We start from the raw sequence: 19,206 nt of genomic DNA, 5'->3' as shown, positions 1-19,206 counted from the left end.
AGACCAGAGGGGGAGTAGTTTCGGGTGCTGTCTGCATCCTATGGATTGGGCTTTGCCTGTTTGCGTGGCCTGGTTTCTAGCATGTTGCGGACCGGTGCTGGTCCACGGACCAGGGGTTGGGGACCCCTGATCCACAATAGGGAACAGTCACCGTTGGACTTTTTCTCAAGTAAACATAGACTAGGCTCTTTCTAATCTGTCAGTCTGCTTTCATGTCAATCAATATACATGAATATCTTTATTTAGGAACTCTTATTTTTCCCATGTTTTCCCTCTGCCCCCTTCCCCCCCGCCGTTCTCAAATGTTATACTTAAAAGTACCTATGTTCTTTCACATTCTAAATTACAAGAGGTTTAGCAACTACACCCTCATTCAAACTGCACAGAATAGTAAATGGAAAAACATCAGTCAGCATTCCAAGGGCAAATTGTATAGGTTTATAGGTGCTCTACGTGCATAAAACTTTTATTTGGAAACACTGCCAAAAAAAAAAACTATATAAAACAAATGTAGCAAGAGCCAACAATTTAAAAAAAAGGACAAGCAAGCAAAAATTGTAAAAAGTTCTCCCACAACTTCCTAATATTTTGTTCAATCTTAGCCCTACCACATCAACATTTTCAGAGCAATCAGACACACAATTCTGATGACTGTTGTAGAAAAACGGTTCATTTCAGTTTTTTGGCTGGTTTCATTATACTCAGAATGCTCACAATTTAGACAGAATGCAAGAGACGTATTAGAAAAAAAGCATGCAACAAGCAGCCTTATCCTTTTTTCTCATACAAGTAAATATTCCAATACCAAGCACAATCCCAAAACATTTTGGAGAGAAGGGGTTTTGTAGTCAAGTATAAAATGTCTTGCCAATCACCATTGGTGCTGGAAGCAATCTGCTTTTCTATCCCAGGATTAATGTTTTGAACCTGCATAGTTCGGCAGATTCATACGTATGTGTATCTACATATCTACATATGCACACACACAAAAAAAAACAGCTTATTGTTTCCCCTCCAAAACCACCTTTTTTCACCAGAGTGAAGATCAGGTGGGTAGCAAGACAATTAAGTGTTTTGAACATAGCACCATTCCTTCCTTTTCTTTTGCAAGGCAAAAAACAAAGGGCATTGCTATCCATATATTTGTTTGAACTGATAGCATTCGTTGCAATAGCCATTGCACTTGTTATTACCATAGTGATCACAGGCAGGGGCTCGGCAAAGCTGTTTGGGAAGTTCATCGGATGGAGGTTCAACCTGAGGTGTTCCAGACTGTCCCCGTTGGCTGACACGCAAGCACTCCTGACACACCTCCGCACTCCTAGAAGCTAAGTTATTTCTACATGAAGCTTTAGCACATTTCCGTTTTTGAGAGTGTGTAGTTTTCTGGTGTAAATCTTGATGTTGTCCCGTATGCTGAAAACATTAAAAGCATCTTTTAAATGGAAAGCAGTTAAAGGTCTCCCTTTCAATAAACTTGCTGCTTTTACGCTAGACCTCATTAACTACCATGGATAAAAGAGTACTTAACGAAATTTACGTAGAAGCTGAGTAATTTTTAACCGTTCGTTTAAAAAGAAAAAGAAGTATACTTGATTTTCTTGAAAACTGTGCTGACTACAACATAGAGAATGAGTGAACAACTGCCTGCATGTAAAACAGATTAACTTGGCATGTGGCTAATGCAAAACGTGAATTTCCTAGTTGTGGTAAACATCAGCTTTTCCCTCTCCTCCCTTTGTAAATAACTACTTCCTTATCCATGTTGTTGTTATGATCTAATCCCCATCGATCTACTGACTACTGGGATGTTGCAATATCAAAATGACCCTTTATGGAAAGACACCTCTACCAAACAATATTTGTGCTGAGAAACAGAAGCAGAAAGCTTTCTTCCCCCTTTCCAAGAAGTGGGCAAACATTTATCATACCACATCATCTTCCAGAATCCTCTACAATGAACACGTACATTCAGTAGAAGGCAATATTTTGCTGATTCTTTCATGGAATCATATATAGACTGTCTGGGAAGATAGGTACAAGATTACATTGGGAAGAATGAGTTGCATTTGCGCGCTGACCTCTGATTGTCTCACTACTTTGTCTTCCGTTCTTCTGGCTTCGTGGAGCCGCTTGCTCTGGGCTTCAATAAAACATTTCTGGCAGTATCCCTCAAGCATGGTGCTCCCTATTGTGACACATTCTCGGCCCGGACAGGAAATGGTATTCTGATAGACAGCAGCTGAGACCCCAGGATGCTCCAAAACAGGAGAAGTCACAGGAGACCTTCGCTGATGAAGCAGGGGAGCCTCTATAATAAAAGGAGAACAGGAGAAAAACAATCACTCTAATGTAAATTCTGAGGACAGAATTCTACCATTGTAGTACTGTATTCAGAAGAAAAGCTGAGGCATATAATTTAGGAAGGGTATTTTTAAAAACTCCCTGGGCCTTTTTTGGTAACTGCTTAAGTAGCTGGTGACATTTTTTATGGCAATGAGATACATGAGGAAAGACAGATATCAACTCTCTATTTTTACTATACTGTAAAATATTCTACTATTTATAATTGTACTAAACTTACAATTGCTACGAATTTCAATTCCAGATGAAGTCAGAAAATCTAAAGTTCCCCAGTAACAAAAATGATCTCTAATACAATAAACAGATGTAATTAGGCCTGTTCTGTGTATCTCAGCAAAATATGAAAACAGCCCTGGAATTTTTAACATTGTGGTAAATGACCAATGCAAGATGAGCAAATTCTACCCTTGGCTGCATGTGCAAAAATACAACACTTCAAAGGCTTCAGAGCTATGTACTATACTCGGTCTTAGTCAAAAGGCTATTTTGTTATACTCCATTTGCATTTATCTGATGTTCTCTTGCAAATTCAAAATTTAGTCCCTCCCAACTCATTAAGGAAGATAGAACCAAATGATATTCTCTTACTTGCCTCTATTTTCTTGATATTCAAAATAACACAGGGTACAAAAGCCTTCATTCTGCAGAGTCCCAAAAAAATTACAGCCAGGCTTCCTGCATTTATTGTTTCTCGTCCTCGGTTCTGTTCTTTGGGGCTGAACATATGGTGGCACGTCCGCCTTATTGCTGTTGGTTGCTGTATGACAGGAATGCTGCAAAAAACTTTGTGATACAGGAATAGGATCAGAAGAGGACCTCTGATGGCTTGAAGGCATAGCGCCAGAGCTGGCATTTGAGGAAGGGTCTCTAGTCCGTTTGAAGCAAGCGCTACACATCCCATTGAAGGTTCTGTTGGTGTCCTTAAGGCAGGATGTGCAAGTCACACAATTTGAATGCTGTGGGTTGCTTGGATTATTGCAAGGATTGATCTCTGTACAGCTGTAGCAACGCTCACAAAGCCCGTTATATTGCACATTCAGTGTAAAAGGGCAGCCTGGGGTCCTGCATTTCATGGCTGTTGTTTCACTGTATAGAAAAAGACTTGGAGCGGTGGGGGGTGCAGAACGAGGTTCTGTGCTGGAATTCTCCGAAGTCCAGGCAGGAGGCTGGTGGTGCTCATCCTTTGGGTAACTGGACCTATTTACCCGGGGCTTTTCTGAGCTGGACCAGAAATGCTGCCTCTTTACCAAATTTGCCCTTTGTCTCTGTTCAGAGCACTCATGGCAGAATGGCTGGGTATTCACAGACATGTAGAAAGGACAGTTGGGAGTTTCACATTTTGCCTCCATAAGCGATAGCTGGGATAACTGCAGCTCCAGCCTGTTTCCCGCACCTGTTTCCTTCCCACTAAATTCACTGTTTTCTTTCCACCGCTTGTACTCATGTTGTACCAGCTGAAAGTAATCTTCCACCAGATTAATCTCTTTGGGCAAGTGACCTTCGTCCAACCTTGAAAAGCAAAGGGACAAGGAATTGATATCACTGGAGGGAGAAAAGGCAGTGATCTTATACAAGCTAGGAGGAAACTGGGAAGTTGGAAGACCTGTGATTTACATAAACAAGTATAGCATTACAACTGAAAAGCTACACTAATAATATGTTATGGAAGGAAGCGGATTTTTTTTTTTAAAAAAAGATGAAATTATGGGGAACAGTTTCATGCATACTTGCGGAAAGAGTTGACAATGACATTTAATGCCCTCTTTTAGCATGTTAAGAACATTCCTTCCTAATTACATCATGGACCAAATTGTAAGGTCTAGGCCAGGGGTCTTCAAACTTGGCCCTTTTATGACTTGTGGACTTCAACTCCCAGAATTCCTCAGCCAGCGTGCCTGGCTGAGGAATTCTGGGAGTTGAAGTCCACAAGTCATAAAAGGGCCAAGTTTGAAGACCCCTGGCCTAGGTGGCTTATGGTCCTCCACTTTTCACTCCAATTAGATTTCTTCCCTATGAAACAATATAACTTCTCATCACAACATAGTTTTGTCTAAAAATAATTCTAAATATTACAACAAAAGAAAGTAATTGGAAGACTAGCTTAGCTGGAACACCAACTATGGCCCCCTTTTCTTGTTCAAAATACCTTTGTTATGGTTTATTTATTCCACAGAATATTCCATAGCCTTGATTTCTGCAATGCTTTGTGCAATACAATTTTAATGATATGTGGGAATGACCTTGGGACATGGGGCAGAGACATAATCAAGGGAACGATCAGATAAAAGGCAACTGAGCCCGCATCAGGATACTTTTTCTGTCTGGTCTACAAGGCCAATAATATACTATTCAGAAAATTTAATTTAATACAGTTGTAGGAACAGGAGTGATTTATTTCACCGAAGCAAATATGCAGTTATAAAAATGTTGCAGCACACAATGGACTCTGGACAAGGCGATGGTACTGCTGTTTTAATCAACATGCAGGTCACTTTAAATTGCTATTACCTATCTTGCTGGGGGGCAATATTCTTTGGAGGCATATGGACATGTTTTTCATGGAACTCTTAGCTGCATTCCAGGAATTAAATACAAATTAAAGCTTTTGATCTGCTTGTGGACCAGTTGATTTGCATTAAAAAAAAATTCTGCTCATACTTGTTCCAAATTTGGGAAGTTATTTCATGTCATTCCAGAAGGCTAACAGAAAAGAGGCATTCAACAATCTAATCATGGTAATCTGAGGAGCATTATGGTTTACTGAATGTAACATGGTAGTGAATGGCACTAAGCTTCTGTAAGGTAAACCTTAATTGAATTTACTGCTTAGCCATGACAGTGATTGATTAGAGATGCTTAGAAACGTCTCATATAGTTAAAAGAACATGAACAGGGAATATAACTTGAGAGTTTGCCGTTCAAATATTTTATGCTGCCGCTATGTCTCCCCCCCCCCCACTGTAGCAGTGGTACTTCCATGTCTTTATATATGGCCCTCTTTGCATACTGATATCTGAACAAAGAGTAGATCCACATCTCATTTTACAAAAGGTTTGCTCTCCATGTATACATTGGTATGAATGAACCATTTTTTTCCCATTAGTGGCAAGGAATTCTTACAGGTAAGCATGATGGCTGGGCATATAGACTCGATCAATAATAAGAATGAAAGACTAGTCACACTTTTCCTTGACTCACCCTCCCCACGCATACCCTCATATACAAGGGAAAAAGAAAGGAATAGTATATGAATATCCTTATTGCCCCTCAGATAGATGAATTTCAGAGAGTAAAAGAGTAAGATAGTTTCATCTTGGACTGCCATCTTTGCAGGAAGAGGAGCGACAAAAAAGCTGTAGACCAGACATGTCAAACTCGCGACGTCACGTGATGTCGCGCAACGTATCGGGACGGTTTTGCCATTGCTGGCAATGGGGTGGGCGCGGCTTCCGCGTGACGCGTCCGGCCCGCGGACCGGCAGTTTGACACCCCTGCTGGAGACAATACCTTTAAAAAAAAATAATCTATCAGTTCCTGATTGAAGATCAGGAGCAGGATCAATGTTCACTATTTTTTGTAGCTTCCTGAATTAACATGTATGTTTTGCTTAACATTAACATTGTACATGTTTATGAAAAAAAAAAACCAATAAAATATTTATATATATAAAAAAAACCACTGTACATCTTTGAAGAGGGTACTTACAATACTTCAAAAAAGATTATCAAATAATAAGGCTGGAAGTGGACAAGACTTATACTAACTTTGCAGCATTAATGAGATGGGTTGTCCCTGGGTCCCATCCTTGTACAGGAATTTCAATCACCATTAGGTAGTCTCTCCTCAGTTTTTCTTTCTCCCTTTCTTCAGCGTCAGTTAAAAAATGCACTTTTAAGTCTTCAAATCTTCCTCTTTCGCAACTGACTAAAGGAACTGCCCTGATTTCTGTAGAAAGAAATAAGAAAAAGGGAATGAATCAAATAAGGTAGAGAAGAGCGCATTGCGGCAAACGTCACTAATAGATCAATCTTCGGCAATCTTTATCAAAACAACCAATGATGTAAACAAAAATCTAGTAATGGCATTAATGAAGTATAAGCAAGTGATTAAAAAATATCGGGAATTTTTAACAAGGTAAATCATTTATCTAAAGTGACTCTTAACAATTCAAAACAGGTTTGTGGCTGTTAGCTCGGAAGGCAGAGGGAACAGGAAAACAGAAGCATAATATAGACTGGTAATGTTCAAATGTATACCTGGCCCGCTATCCTTCAGAACAAGCAAAGGAGTGAAGTGCATACTGTCGTAAGCAAGAATGATAGGATATCGGTAACAGTCCTCTGCTGACCAATGGAGAGGCAGATATATTCCACCAACATTCAGAGGGGAAAAGCTGGAACCTGACTGCAGACTTCGGAGCATTTTATCTGTTTAGCGTTAAGAAAAGACAAATGGGTTGAGTTAATATTAGGCTCTTCTATTTTAATTTCTAAAGATTCATCAGTACACAAACAACTCAATGTGACAACAACTTAAGACTAGTTGATTTGGGGAGAATGAAGGCTGGACAGTGAGTAAAGTAATATTGTAAATGGCTGGGTAGGTGGGCAGTTTGGTGGATTTTTTTTATGCCTAGTTTAAAACAGATATATAACAATTCTAATGTCTTGTGTAGAAAGCCACGCTTGGTTTTTTTTAACTATCAAAATCAAAGAGGATTCCAAAAGTTGAAGAAAAGGAGACTGGGAGCCACCTCTGGCAACCCTGCTCTAGAACCTTGATTGCACATTGTACCAAATTACAACTGCACAATGAATGAATGTGGAACAGAGGGAAGATTTACTGTTGATCCCTTAATGAATGCATATTGGGAAAGATGGAAGAATTGGGGTCAAATTATGAAATACTAATTGTCCTTCTTAGGCAATTATTATGTGGAGGGATGATAACACATATAGACAAGTGTGAGCTCATAAAATGGGGTCTTAGAAGTATTGCTATTATGTCCATCAATTCTTACCTGCAACAACTATGATGGGGCGCCTTAAGATGTTAGCAAGGACGAATATATGGATTTCTTCCAGAGAAGTATACTGAAGGCCTGTGTGTGCAATTGATGTTTCTGCAGATGCCATTTTAATAAGATTGTCCCATTCGTCATCCCAGTTCTAATGTAGAAAAATAAGATGCATCAGGAATCATCATGCAATGCTAAAGCCCTTGCACACCAGAAATACACTTAAAAGTTTTTCTTCTGCTACAAATCAATGTATTTTATAGTACATCATGTTGAAAGAGTGAAGTATTGATAAATGCAGTATTGAGTTCTGATTACAGTGGTCATTTTTACTCTTCTTCCCAATCATTCTTCTGGAAATCAGTTCTAAACATGACTCCATCACTGGTTTTATTATTTTTAATAGCATTCCTACACACTACCTTATTTTACATTCTAAGTCCCAACAGGATGAATGTGTTTACCCCATAGCTATCCCTATGTACCAGCATGAAATGATGGTGAAGAAATGTATCATGGTACATGAGGGTACCAGCTCGCAACAGTCTCCTGTTGCTTGGATCAAGATATTTCAACTATTAGGAAAGTTACCTGATTAGCAAAACATGTATTTTTTAAAAAAAATCTAGGACTACTCCTTTTGGAGCCCATCCACAGACAGAAATAGCACTTGGCACTTCTACATTAATTTCCAGTGAAAAAAGTAACCAGACTAGTGACTACTTATAAGGCTGCCAATTCAGACTGAACATCATTCTGTCTGCTAGGGAAGGATTGGACGGCTCATCTAAGTTACTGCTTCTAGTTAGGCAAACTAGTGATAAATGAGAGAAAGTGGCTAGATATTCTTAGGAAGATTTGTATGGATAACCATCAGCAATCTGCAGAGTGAAACTGAAAACAGGATGAAATATTCAGCTGGCAGAGACTCTGTGGTGGAATAGGTTATGACCATCCTACATATTCCCAAGAGGCAGGAATTTAAAAAAAAACATATATAACTGTTTTCATTTCTTATTTTTACTACTGCTGTTAATGGTGTATATCTCCATAATAGGAAAAACAGACGAACACCAACTTCATAAGATGTGGGTGGTCCATGGAAATAACCCAAATTGGGGGAGGTTGCTTGCTCTGGAAATTCCGCAATAGTGAAACTCTTTGTTAATGAATTGAGCAATCCAGTAAAGTTATAGGATTAAAACGTTTTAACTGGTGGATGGCTCCACAATTTTACTTTCTCAATTGCTTCCCATCATGTGTAATTACCACAAGGAATCACAAACCAATGATATCAAGATTTCAAACATTATTCCCTTATATAAACTGGATTACTTTACCCTGGTATCATAGCAGAGTCCTGTTGCCACAAATTCCTGTGATTTAAGTGTTTCTCGCTGCCAGCGCAGTTTAAAATTGCGTGTATCGGCTTCTTTAAGTACATTAAATAACGTTTTTCTCAGAAGCAGATCAACATCTTGGACACCCCACATATACTGGGAAGCAGCGTGCATGAGACAATTTCCATCTCCTACAGGAAAATAAACAAGATATCCAAATATACATTACAAAATATAAATAAAAGCATATCAGTATATGTAATGACAATATTGATCAAGTTACTCTAATGGGATGCTGTAGTGTGCAGCAAATTGTAACAGATCCCTTGCTATTTCCTTTGATGTACACAGAATCCTGATAATAAGCACATATGGTGGGACAGGCAGGCAGTTATAATGCAGCTATTCATCTGCATTATCAGGTCAAAGTGAATTTAGATGCTGATGCGAGCATTAGCTTTCCAAGTATTAATTTCTTTTAAAATATTACAGCTCCTTGCTTTATATGTATTTATCAAGATTTGAAAATTAATTTTTGCATACTTTTTAATGTGTGCTTATTTTGTTACAACTATGCTGTAAAAGATCGTAAGCGTCATTTTGTATTTCTTCCTATTATAGGTTAGATAGTAAGAGATTTATAACCATTTTTAAAGTAGTGTGTTCAGTAGTAAATAAACTAATATCTCAGCTTTTTCAAGAACCTAGTTAGTCTGTTGTTGTTGTTTTCCCTTCCCCTCTTGTTCAACTTAGGACAATTTAGGAAAGGCATTTCCCATGGTGCAGTCGGCTTACTTAGCTTGTTTTTTCCCCAGTAACTATATAAAAGGGTTTTAAATACAAGAGCAGAAGAAAAGAACAACAACAGATGAATGACATGAAATGATGATTTACAGGCTTCTGGCTCTGCAAGCAGAAAAACATGGCATAGAGAGGTAGGACAATTATTATTACATCCTTTAAAAAAAATTCCCTGTGCAAAATCTAGAGCAAAGATAAGACGTTTTTTCCCTGTGTATGCTTGCTTTCAGTTCTTTATTGAGAACCACTCAGTCCAAAATTCCCTAAGCAACATTTGGAATTCCCCAGTGTTAAGATATTTGACTAGTAATTGAGTAACAGCTATTGTACTTCTTGTTCTGATGTACAGACATTTGAACTGTGAAGTACACACTGGACTTTCCAAGTGGGTGTGGTTAGGTTATGCTGGAATGCCTATTCATTAGAGAAGCGAAATTACTAGTTAGTAGATATTGGAATCTTTTCAAATGACATGCTTTCCTTCAGTCACTGTCTTTTAGATTAACAAATGTATGTGAGGTATTTGTAGCCCCCCCCCCATTTCTACAACTGCATTTAATATTTGCACTTCTTTTATTAAAACTAACTTTACTACAACTATAGGTGCATTTATTTTCTTGTTCTTAAAATGAACAGTTTCCTCTAAAATGCATATCGTCCTGTAAGAATGACAACTTATGGTTATACTGACAATGCACAAACTGCTTTTACAAATCCTGTCATTATCTCCACAGGGAAGAAAATAAATGTTCATGTCTATATAGAATCCTTCATATGCTCGAAGTCCTCAGGTATCTTCTGATTCCCTATTATGTGCTTTCTCAATATTCCCCATTCCAGATACACTGAAATATGCCCAGTCAATGCAATATTTTTTGCTTCTGATATGCAGCATAGGGTCTGCCAATGGTCAGGAGAAAGATCTGAAAATGCCCATGGTAGCCATTCCTAGGTTAATTCTCTCCAAATGTGGACTACAAGTTCCACTTTTCCAACCAAGAGGACTAGATTTGTCTAACAGACAGAAGTGATTAGCTGATAAGGAGCCCACTTGGAGAGTCAACTGAAAGCATAGAAGCTAAGAACAGTGTCACTATAGGGTAGCAGTATCCATGGAAGAGGGATTTGGCCAAAGCAGGCAAGATTGCAGACATAATGTCACACTCCAAACTCTGCCTTTTGTATGTATTTCAATATTGCATACACATTCAACAGGACAGTATCAAGGCCTTCATCTTAGCTGTTTTGATACCTCACCTACCCTCTGCAGAGCCCGCAATGCACAACTCATTGAATAAAACTTTCAAAGTAGAAAACTGGAGGAATGTAGATAAGTGACAGAAAGATTTCTGTATCTGAATACGATAGCCAATGAAAAGAGATTTGCCTTTGTTTGAGATGAATCTGGCAGTTCTAGCACTCTACCTAAAAATGAACCTTTTTAAAATTCTTTTTCTAAATTCATCACAAGACACAGTATTAATAAAAGGTGACCAATTCATTTATAAAAACTTCACAGTCCCATGAAGGATCCTAATCCTCTGTTAAGACTATACTGAAGAGCTGGATAAGTCAACAACCGCAAGATAATTTTGGGACAAAAATTGTGATTATAGACATTTTAGGAAATGCAAACATGAAGCTAGGTGAACAAAATACAAATTCTGTTTCCATATATTTATTTGTGCATATACCTTTCAAATACTCTGTAGCTCAAACCACTTCCTATGTAATGTTTCAGCCATTTAATCGGACATACAGCTAAAGTTTAGAGAGATTATAGTGGAAACACTGAAACTGAGAAAGATATGAGAACACCAATAAAGCTTTCTGACAAAGCACTGATCTGAAATTTGTATTACTACACAGAAGGGATTATCTAATATTTTTGCCCACAGATAAATTCTTTTCAATTAGTCCATCTCCTTGTTAAAACTGAACAGCTGTGGATGGCACCATGAACAACAATGGAAGAAACGACTGTAAATTAGCATTCAAGTGCCTTTTGTTTATATTTGGCATGACTGTGAGGAAACTCGGGCTACCTGTGGCTCCAAAAAGCCTACGATTTTGAGTATAATACTGGATTTCTAAGAAATTAATATAACTTATTCTTGGGAGTCCATTTTATATTAGACATACATTTCATTTTTAAAAGGAAGAACAAGAGAAAACAGCTCATTTATGGTTTTTTTTAAATTTACTTTCATTTAAACAGGGATCATTCAAGATCCATTGTTAGAATAATTATAGTAAATGGTATCAGTCAGCCACTACTGACTCAACTGGTACCCTTCAGATGCATCGGACCAACTATAAGAATAGCGAGCTAGCATTTGAGGAGATGGAGTTGAAAATACCACACGTGTTACATTTACCCTGTCAGAACAATTTCAAATTACAGTTATACGATGAACCTGACTTACCATTAGTCTTCAGTGGCATAAGTTTTTTAACTTCTCGACACCAGTTTAACTTCTTTTGGCGTTCCAGTGAGTTTTGGGTTGCTTGGTCAACTAGAGATTTTTGAAGAAGCTTCTGAAAAGGCGGGCAAAAATGACACATTCTGAACATCTCTATGGTGTATCTATGCATAGTTTTAAAATGCTGGATAATTCCATTGTTGCACTTGAGAAGGTCTTCCGACATCAGTTCTCTTATCTTCACAGCTTTTAGCATGTTGCTCAGAAATAAAGCTTGAGGAATGATCTGTGACCCAGCCATTCTATAAGAAGAAACCTAAAAGAAAACAACATTAGTTATTCATGGTTTGCTTTACATCACAAAATTGGTCCTAAATGCCCTTTCTAATGCAGGTATGTAACAAGCAGTACTATAGGTCACTTTTAAATAAATTGCTCTTTGCACCTTCCTGTGGTTTATCATGAATCTTGAGCAAACGCTTGCTTAAGGGGGAAAAGAAATCTGCACTTAAGGGATATCCTTAGATGATGTCAGTTCTAGAGATATTACGGTTGAGTGTACCTAACATAGCAGAACTGGAGAGCCATAATTATTCAGCTGTAAATCTTTCTGATGACAATGAATTTCCTTTTAGTTTAGAATCCCCCCATGTATTTTTTTTCCATTCCACATTCTCCTTCACTCTGTCTGATGACCTTGGGGCTTTTTGTTTTTTTTAAGTAGCACATGGCATAGCTTCAATTGTCCGTCTTTAATTATATATTGCAGTCTGAAACTCTAGGCATCATTATTAGGAAGGCATGGTTAATACTGTCCACTATTTGAGTAACCATAACAACTCTAAAGAATATTCCAGGTCACCATCATAAAAGAAAGACTCCTTTTTCCACAGATTAGAAACTGATATTTCATTGAAATGCAGTGATCTCACATTTCCTTTGTTCAGCAACACTAAGGCTAGAAAAATCTGTCCGTAAAAGGAAGTATTTATAATAGGTTTTTCTCTAGGATTTTCCTCCTTAGTTTCAACACTGAATTGCTATTTTAATGATATGCATGAAGCTTAAAAACACGTGACCTATACTTCAGGTATTTAAAGATTCCCATAATCTTTTGGTAAAAAAATGTGGGTTTTTTACATGCAAAGTTAGTTCTAATTATAACAAATCAAATCAAAAACAGACATTCGGGCCAACAGGATTAAAAAAAGCACGTGAAATGGCCATTATTTGTCCTAAAGTAAATAAGAATCAAAAATTATTAATCCTGAATAGTATAAAAAATAATTTGTGTTAAACATGTATATTTTATAAAGGAAACTGTTTATAGCTGCCTTGTAAACAAGTCTCTATAGGAATCGAAAACTAATCAGTTATTGGATCAACAGAAAACTTGAGATAAATAAAAAAAATTTTTTTAATGACACCAGGTTATGGTTTTATATAGAAAGAACTGTAGCTAAGCACTCAAGATAAAAACCAGATATATCTCGATTAGAGTAGACCCACAAAATCCAATTCTATTGATTTCATTTACCAAAATAAGACAAAAATCTGGATTTCATACTTAATTATACTAGATAATTAAATATGTTTTATAAAATCTATTTAAAGCATTGATGGAAATGTGCTTAATTATGCAGAAATCATACAATTTAATTGTGTTTTAATGTTTATTTTATATGGACTGTTAATATCTAAACGTAAAATGTACAAATCTAAAGTGTGTGAAGACAGAAAGACATCACTAATCAGTAGAATATGTAGTAGTGATTTTCCTCTTTCTACTAAGATAGTTTTTCCAGAATTGTACACATATTAAGACATCTAGAATTATAAGAATTATAGCACCTAAGACAAGCATGTTTTCTAAAGTTAACAAGGGTATAGACAGTTCCCTTCTGACAGCTCTCACAAGCATATAATAGTGGAAGATGGTTTTGAGTCAATGGGAAAGTTGGTATGAATAACAATGATTACCTAAATAAGAAACGTATGCTTAGGCCTTTAAATGGTTCTTTCCAATATTACATAATAACAAACTATCCAATTAGATAAGTTCAATTATAAAGCTAGTTCACATTCCTGGACTGTGATCAGCAGTTCCCTTTAATGCAATCTTTGTTATGTGACTGAGCTCACTGTACATCTTTAGTTTTCCAACCATCCTATTTTATTTAATCCTAGTAATTTCAATACATTTTATTTATTTAGCAATATAAATTTATATGCAGTTTCACGCTAACAAAGGTTTTATCCTGGATGATGCCTGCTTTTGTTTTTCTTTATCTTGACTGCAGAAATCTACCAACATATATTTTTTTAATTGCCTCCATATGTCTATGGAGATTATCAGTCATCCAGGTCACTGTTGTCTCAAAGGTGGTTTTTTTTTTCTTCAAAAGGCATCCTTCCATTCTCCCCACCATCCAGCCAAACCTGATGAAGTTTCTTGGATGAGAAGAAATATGTCTTATTCTTCCTCAAGGAAAAAAAACATAGTCCAATTGCCTTTAAAAAAAAAGCACCTTTGAGACATTGATGTATTTGGTGAAGAAAATAAAACTACCTTATAAAACATAATGGCTATCAAACTTTTAATACTTAGCAAAGTGAAAGATAGAAGCATATGGCTTCTGACAATCTGGTATCCACCAATGTGTCAGACTAAAATTCTCATCATACCTTGTCAGGATGGAACAGGATTTTGGTGGATGGAGACGGTGGGAATAATCTAGTCAAACAGGAAAGCACCCAATTGAGAAAGGCTAGACTAAGGGATTTCAACTTCTCGACTGGCCACTACAGGTAAGCTTAAAACAGAAGAATGATATAAATATCAATCTTGATATTCATATTAAGCTATTATACTCATTAATCACTAGGCTTGTCAGTTGGAAAGCTGACAGCCTGGGTTTGAGACCCAAGCGCCGCGCGACAGGGTGAGCTTCCATTACTTGCCCCATCTTCTCCAGTTTGAAAGTATGCAAATGTGAATAGATAAATAGGTACCACTTCAGTGGGAAAGTAACAGCGTTCCGTGCACCTCAGCGTATAGTCATGCTAGCAACATGACCACGGAAGTGTCTTCGGACAATGCTGGTTCCCTCGGCTAAGAAACGGAGATGAGTACTACCCGCTAGAGTCAGAAACGACAGGACAAGAGAATTCTAGCTTCTAGTATCTAGTAATTGCAGCTACGTATGAATAAAGGAAGATTATAGTAAATTGGGGCATTTGTCCCACACTGGCAGCAGCTTAATCTGGATGAAAATAAAAACTGAAATGAAATCAGAACACATCATGAACCTCGTCATGTCCACTAAGAAGTTAGTTCCCAAAAAACTCAATGAATTTTACTTTAAAAGGAAGTGACTGATCATGGCATGATATAAAAATAGACTGATGAAACTAAACAGAGCTGAGTATGATTTGGTCATACTACCTGGCATGTGCAAGTCTTCTGAGTTTCTAATACTTTTACTAAAGTCTAAGACCACAATTATGGCTTTTTGCACTCCTACCAGTCAATTCTATTCCACAGTTTGGAAAATATTATCAAACCTTAACCTACTGAGAGTTTCCTGATTATTGCTGGTAAAAAACTGAATGAATAAAGTGCATTTATTGCATTGTCTCAATTGCCTACAATTAACATTCTCACTACAAATTCTTGATTCTACTGTCTATGTCATCAGATGCCATCCCTAAGCATCTGCATGATGAGGCTTGCCTTTTAAACAGTAAGCATTTGACTATCTTTCCCTATCCCATATATATATATATCTAGAAATAATTTTCTGTGAAGTTATTGAGACATTTTCAGGTAAAGAGCTTAGGATTACAGTCTGAAGTGAAGTGGCACCCGAAAATGTTTATAGATAAATAAGAAGTTTCTCTGTACATTTCTCTATGGCTAACTTTCAGGCTTGTTTCTAAGATATCATTCCTGTCTCTCATATATAGGAAAGAAACTAGAAAATGAACAAATATGTATTGCTAAAATGGCCAGCTGTGACCACCAAACATAACCTGCTAGGCTGAGGTACTCTTAGGAATTGGGATGCTAGGACTACCCAGACCTGGGCTACAAATATTTGGGCAAATTACATTTCTGTATCTCTTTGCTCCTATTTACTGGTTACCTGGAATTTCTGCAATTCAGTTTTAGTAGACCTAGATGATATTTCAATCTTTGAAATTTCCAGATAGGGCTAAGCAAGATTCCTGTCAAAAGTACATTTATAAAATTTTTTAACTAACTATAAGGAAATTACCTACATTCCATGGATCATAATTCAGTTATTTGATCCAACAGTGATGAAGATAGCCCAGCTATTTACCTAAAAAAGGTTGTTTTTTCCCCAAATCTAATTTAGGCAAATATTACAGCCTGTACTTCAAACCCAGACATGAACTAAAACTGTTTTACTTCTGTGGGCCTATATATCCATAGTTTGAAGACTTATTCATAAAACTTCTACAGTCTCATTAGCATTACTGTTATTAGGCAGAGCGCATAAACCACCTTAAGCAGCTGAAATGGCATTAGACAAATTTTAATATTATTATTGTATTCATTTAAAAAAAGAAAATTATTTGTGTCAATGAAACTTTACATAAAATGAGTATTATATTTGCTGTTTTGTCTCTGGCAGCAAATTATCCTAAATCAATAATTATACAAAGAGCTAACAATCATTGTTAAGGAATCTGAATTTTAGTTAAAATTTGGAGATGCCTCACTATAAAATCTTTTGAAAGGTTTTATGGAATAACTAATAGAATTCCTTCACTTTAGTGTAGCTTCCTTTCCAATAAGTAGGATTATATCTTATTGATTCTTTTATTTTTTTGCACCAGTGGCACATTTATCCATTTTTGTAGTGTAATATAGTAAAATTAGCATTAAAAGATATACCTGCATATTATATCACGCCTTGTAATATCCACATATATAGTATGCATTCTTTTAAAAAATGCACTCTTTTAAAAATAGAAAATACTTGTTTCATAACCACTTTTAAGAGCTGTCCTACTCTTATGTAACTTTATAGAACAAACAAGTATAACTTGTACATTTGTAGTTCTTGCTGCAAAGGTTTATTTGTACCAGAGTTCAATCCCAAGTTATCTTCAGTACTATACCCAGCTTCTATTATTTATAAACTAATTAAAGTTTCTCTCAGCCTATAAGTTTTGCTTTGCCTAGGCCAAAGAGCAATTCACTTTGTATACAACATTGCTTTATGGATTAAGCCAAATTAGAAGAGTTGATGTGATAATACTTACAGATATTTTTAAGTAGGGAGGAGTGTGCATCAACTATATTTACCTTTTCTATAATATAAATACATCTGAGTTTCCCCGCTGGACTAAGCACCTGTCTTTGGCAAGCCTGGTCTAGCTTTGTTTACAGTTCAGTTCCTCAACTGTGTGATTATTATATTAGGCTATTTTTTTATTTCTTGGAAGAAAATTGCCTTGCATTCCCTGGGCATTATGTTCTGAGTAGTTTATTTATTTATTTGGAAAAATTCTTAGCCACCCTTCCTACAACAAGGCACAGCTAACACTATTCAGAGACCTCCAAGAGCTGAATGAAATAAGGTCCAAGAGATCCCAACACACCCTGCAACTCTTGGTGTACAGGAAAGATAAATACATCCTTTGATCGCCTTCATAGCTTTTTCAAAATCCAAACACTTCTGCATTAAACAATAAAGCTTGGAGAGAAACCGCTCCTTCGTTTCTACTTAATGCTAAATGCTCCATAATGCTAAATGCTCCATAATGCTAAATTTCAGTGTCTCCAAAGCGACCGATTCTTGGTAGAAATTGGTAGGAAACTGGTAGAAATTGGTAGGAAAGCAGCTAGGAGGGTGAATCTCCCAACTCCAGACTAGCACCCATTTAAGCAGCCCTATTGTGCAGCCCCCAGGCATCCAGCCATCCCTCTGTTCCTCCTCGACCATCTGAGCGAAGCCGCTCCGCAGAATCGGAACCGGACACTGGACTTACCCGGACCGGCTCGGAGGAAAGACCCTGCTGCCTGCTACTAATCCTCTTCAATGTGAACGAGTCAGGCGTTGGGCGATGCAACTTGGGGAGCCATGAATCCCAATCCCGTCCTTGAGCGCTTTAGGATGAAGGGCTTCTTCCCTCGCTCAACCACTCGGCTCCTCCTCTTGCTCTCTCTGCCACCGGCCTGCCAAGAGTTGCAAAGATATTCTGGGTTGGTCCAACCGGACTATCTGTTTTTTCTTCTGTTCGACTAGGAGGAACACTCCATCCCTCCCCCCCTTCAAAGTTCCGTAGTGGGGATTTCCACATCGGGCGCCGAGGGATTTTCCGAGGTGACACCCCCTGCCTGGCGGAACAACAGCTGCTTGCAAAGAGCGGAGCTGCTCGGCGCGATGTTGCGCGGGAGTCTCCAGGGGGCGCTGGGGACGCGAAAGACGCGGCGCATGCGCAGCCCGGCACGTGATCCTCCTGGATCTGGATTGTCGTCATCGCGCCTGTCTGACCTGGATAAGCCTTTTTCTCTCGGCGTCTCCGGCTGGGTTTCTCCCGGATGCGTCACGGAGAGCCTTTGCCCCCCCCTTTCTTTTATCTGAAAGAAGTGAAGTGTTTAATTGATTTGTGAGGGGGGAGCCGTTTTATTTCCCTTCCCCCTCCCTCGTCCAAAAGTTACGTTTTCCTGACCCGGAGTTGCATCCACACGAACTATACACCACTGTGGGGAATTCCCCACAAGAGGTTGAGGACCTGAGATCTTCCCAGTAGCTACATTAGTCAGGGAAGATGGGATGTGTCATTAAAACAGTATCTGGAGGGCCACCGGTTTTCTGCTTTGCTAGGGGCGTGCAAGTAACAGTGCTTGCACGTTTACTTCATTGGAACATGAAATCCTAGTGGTGGGATTCAGCCGGTTCGCACCATTTCGGCAGAACCGGTAGCTAATTTTTTGTTGCCCAGGCCCAGAATGGACTTCAGGAAGCATCATCCATGTAGAGAACCGGTTGTTCACATATTTGAATCCCATCACGGGACGACAGACCTACCGCTGTGGGTCCAAGATTCAAAAGCCTGCTGCATGAATCCATTATTAAAGTGTAAAAAAGCAAGTGTCATAAAGCATGGTTACTTGATTTTTAACTATAGACCATCAATTAAAATGGCATTTTTGTAAGTTTATGTCTTATAAGTATAGTTAGGTATTAATGCAGCTCCACCTAATTATATTTAGTCAGGGCTTTTT

General features: G+C 37.9%; 1 protein-coding gene across 1 annotated transcript; it reads right to left on the bottom strand.

Moving 5' to 3' along the window:
* Positions 1–1,094: 1,094 nt before the first annotated feature.
* On the bottom strand, positions 1,095–18,079 carry TNFAIP3 (TNF alpha induced protein 3). Its single transcript, XM_015823733.2, has 9 exons — positions 17,967–18,079; positions 11,949–12,261; positions 8,722–8,912; positions 7,385–7,532; positions 6,621–6,791; positions 6,129–6,309; positions 2,957–3,873; positions 2,082–2,311; positions 1,095–1,416 (listed from the first exon to the last, which is right to left on the bottom strand). The coding sequence occupies exons 2-9, from the start codon at positions 12,244–12,246 to the stop codon at positions 1,132–1,134; spliced, it is 2,421 nt and encodes an 806-aa protein (XP_015679219.1). The 5' UTR covers positions 12,247–12,261; positions 17,967–18,079; the 3' UTR covers positions 1,095–1,131.
* Positions 18,080–19,206: the final 1,127 nt, after the last annotated feature.

Source organism: Protobothrops mucrosquamatus, unplaced genomic scaffold, assembly GCF_001527695.2.
Source record: "Protobothrops mucrosquamatus isolate PMUCROS unplaced genomic scaffold, P.Mucros_1.0 scaffold1969, whole genome shotgun sequence".
NCBI classification, from domain to species: domain Eukaryota; kingdom Metazoa; phylum Chordata; class Lepidosauria; order Squamata; family Viperidae; genus Protobothrops; species Protobothrops mucrosquamatus.
This window is presented reverse-complemented; position numbering and strand designations above follow the sequence as displayed.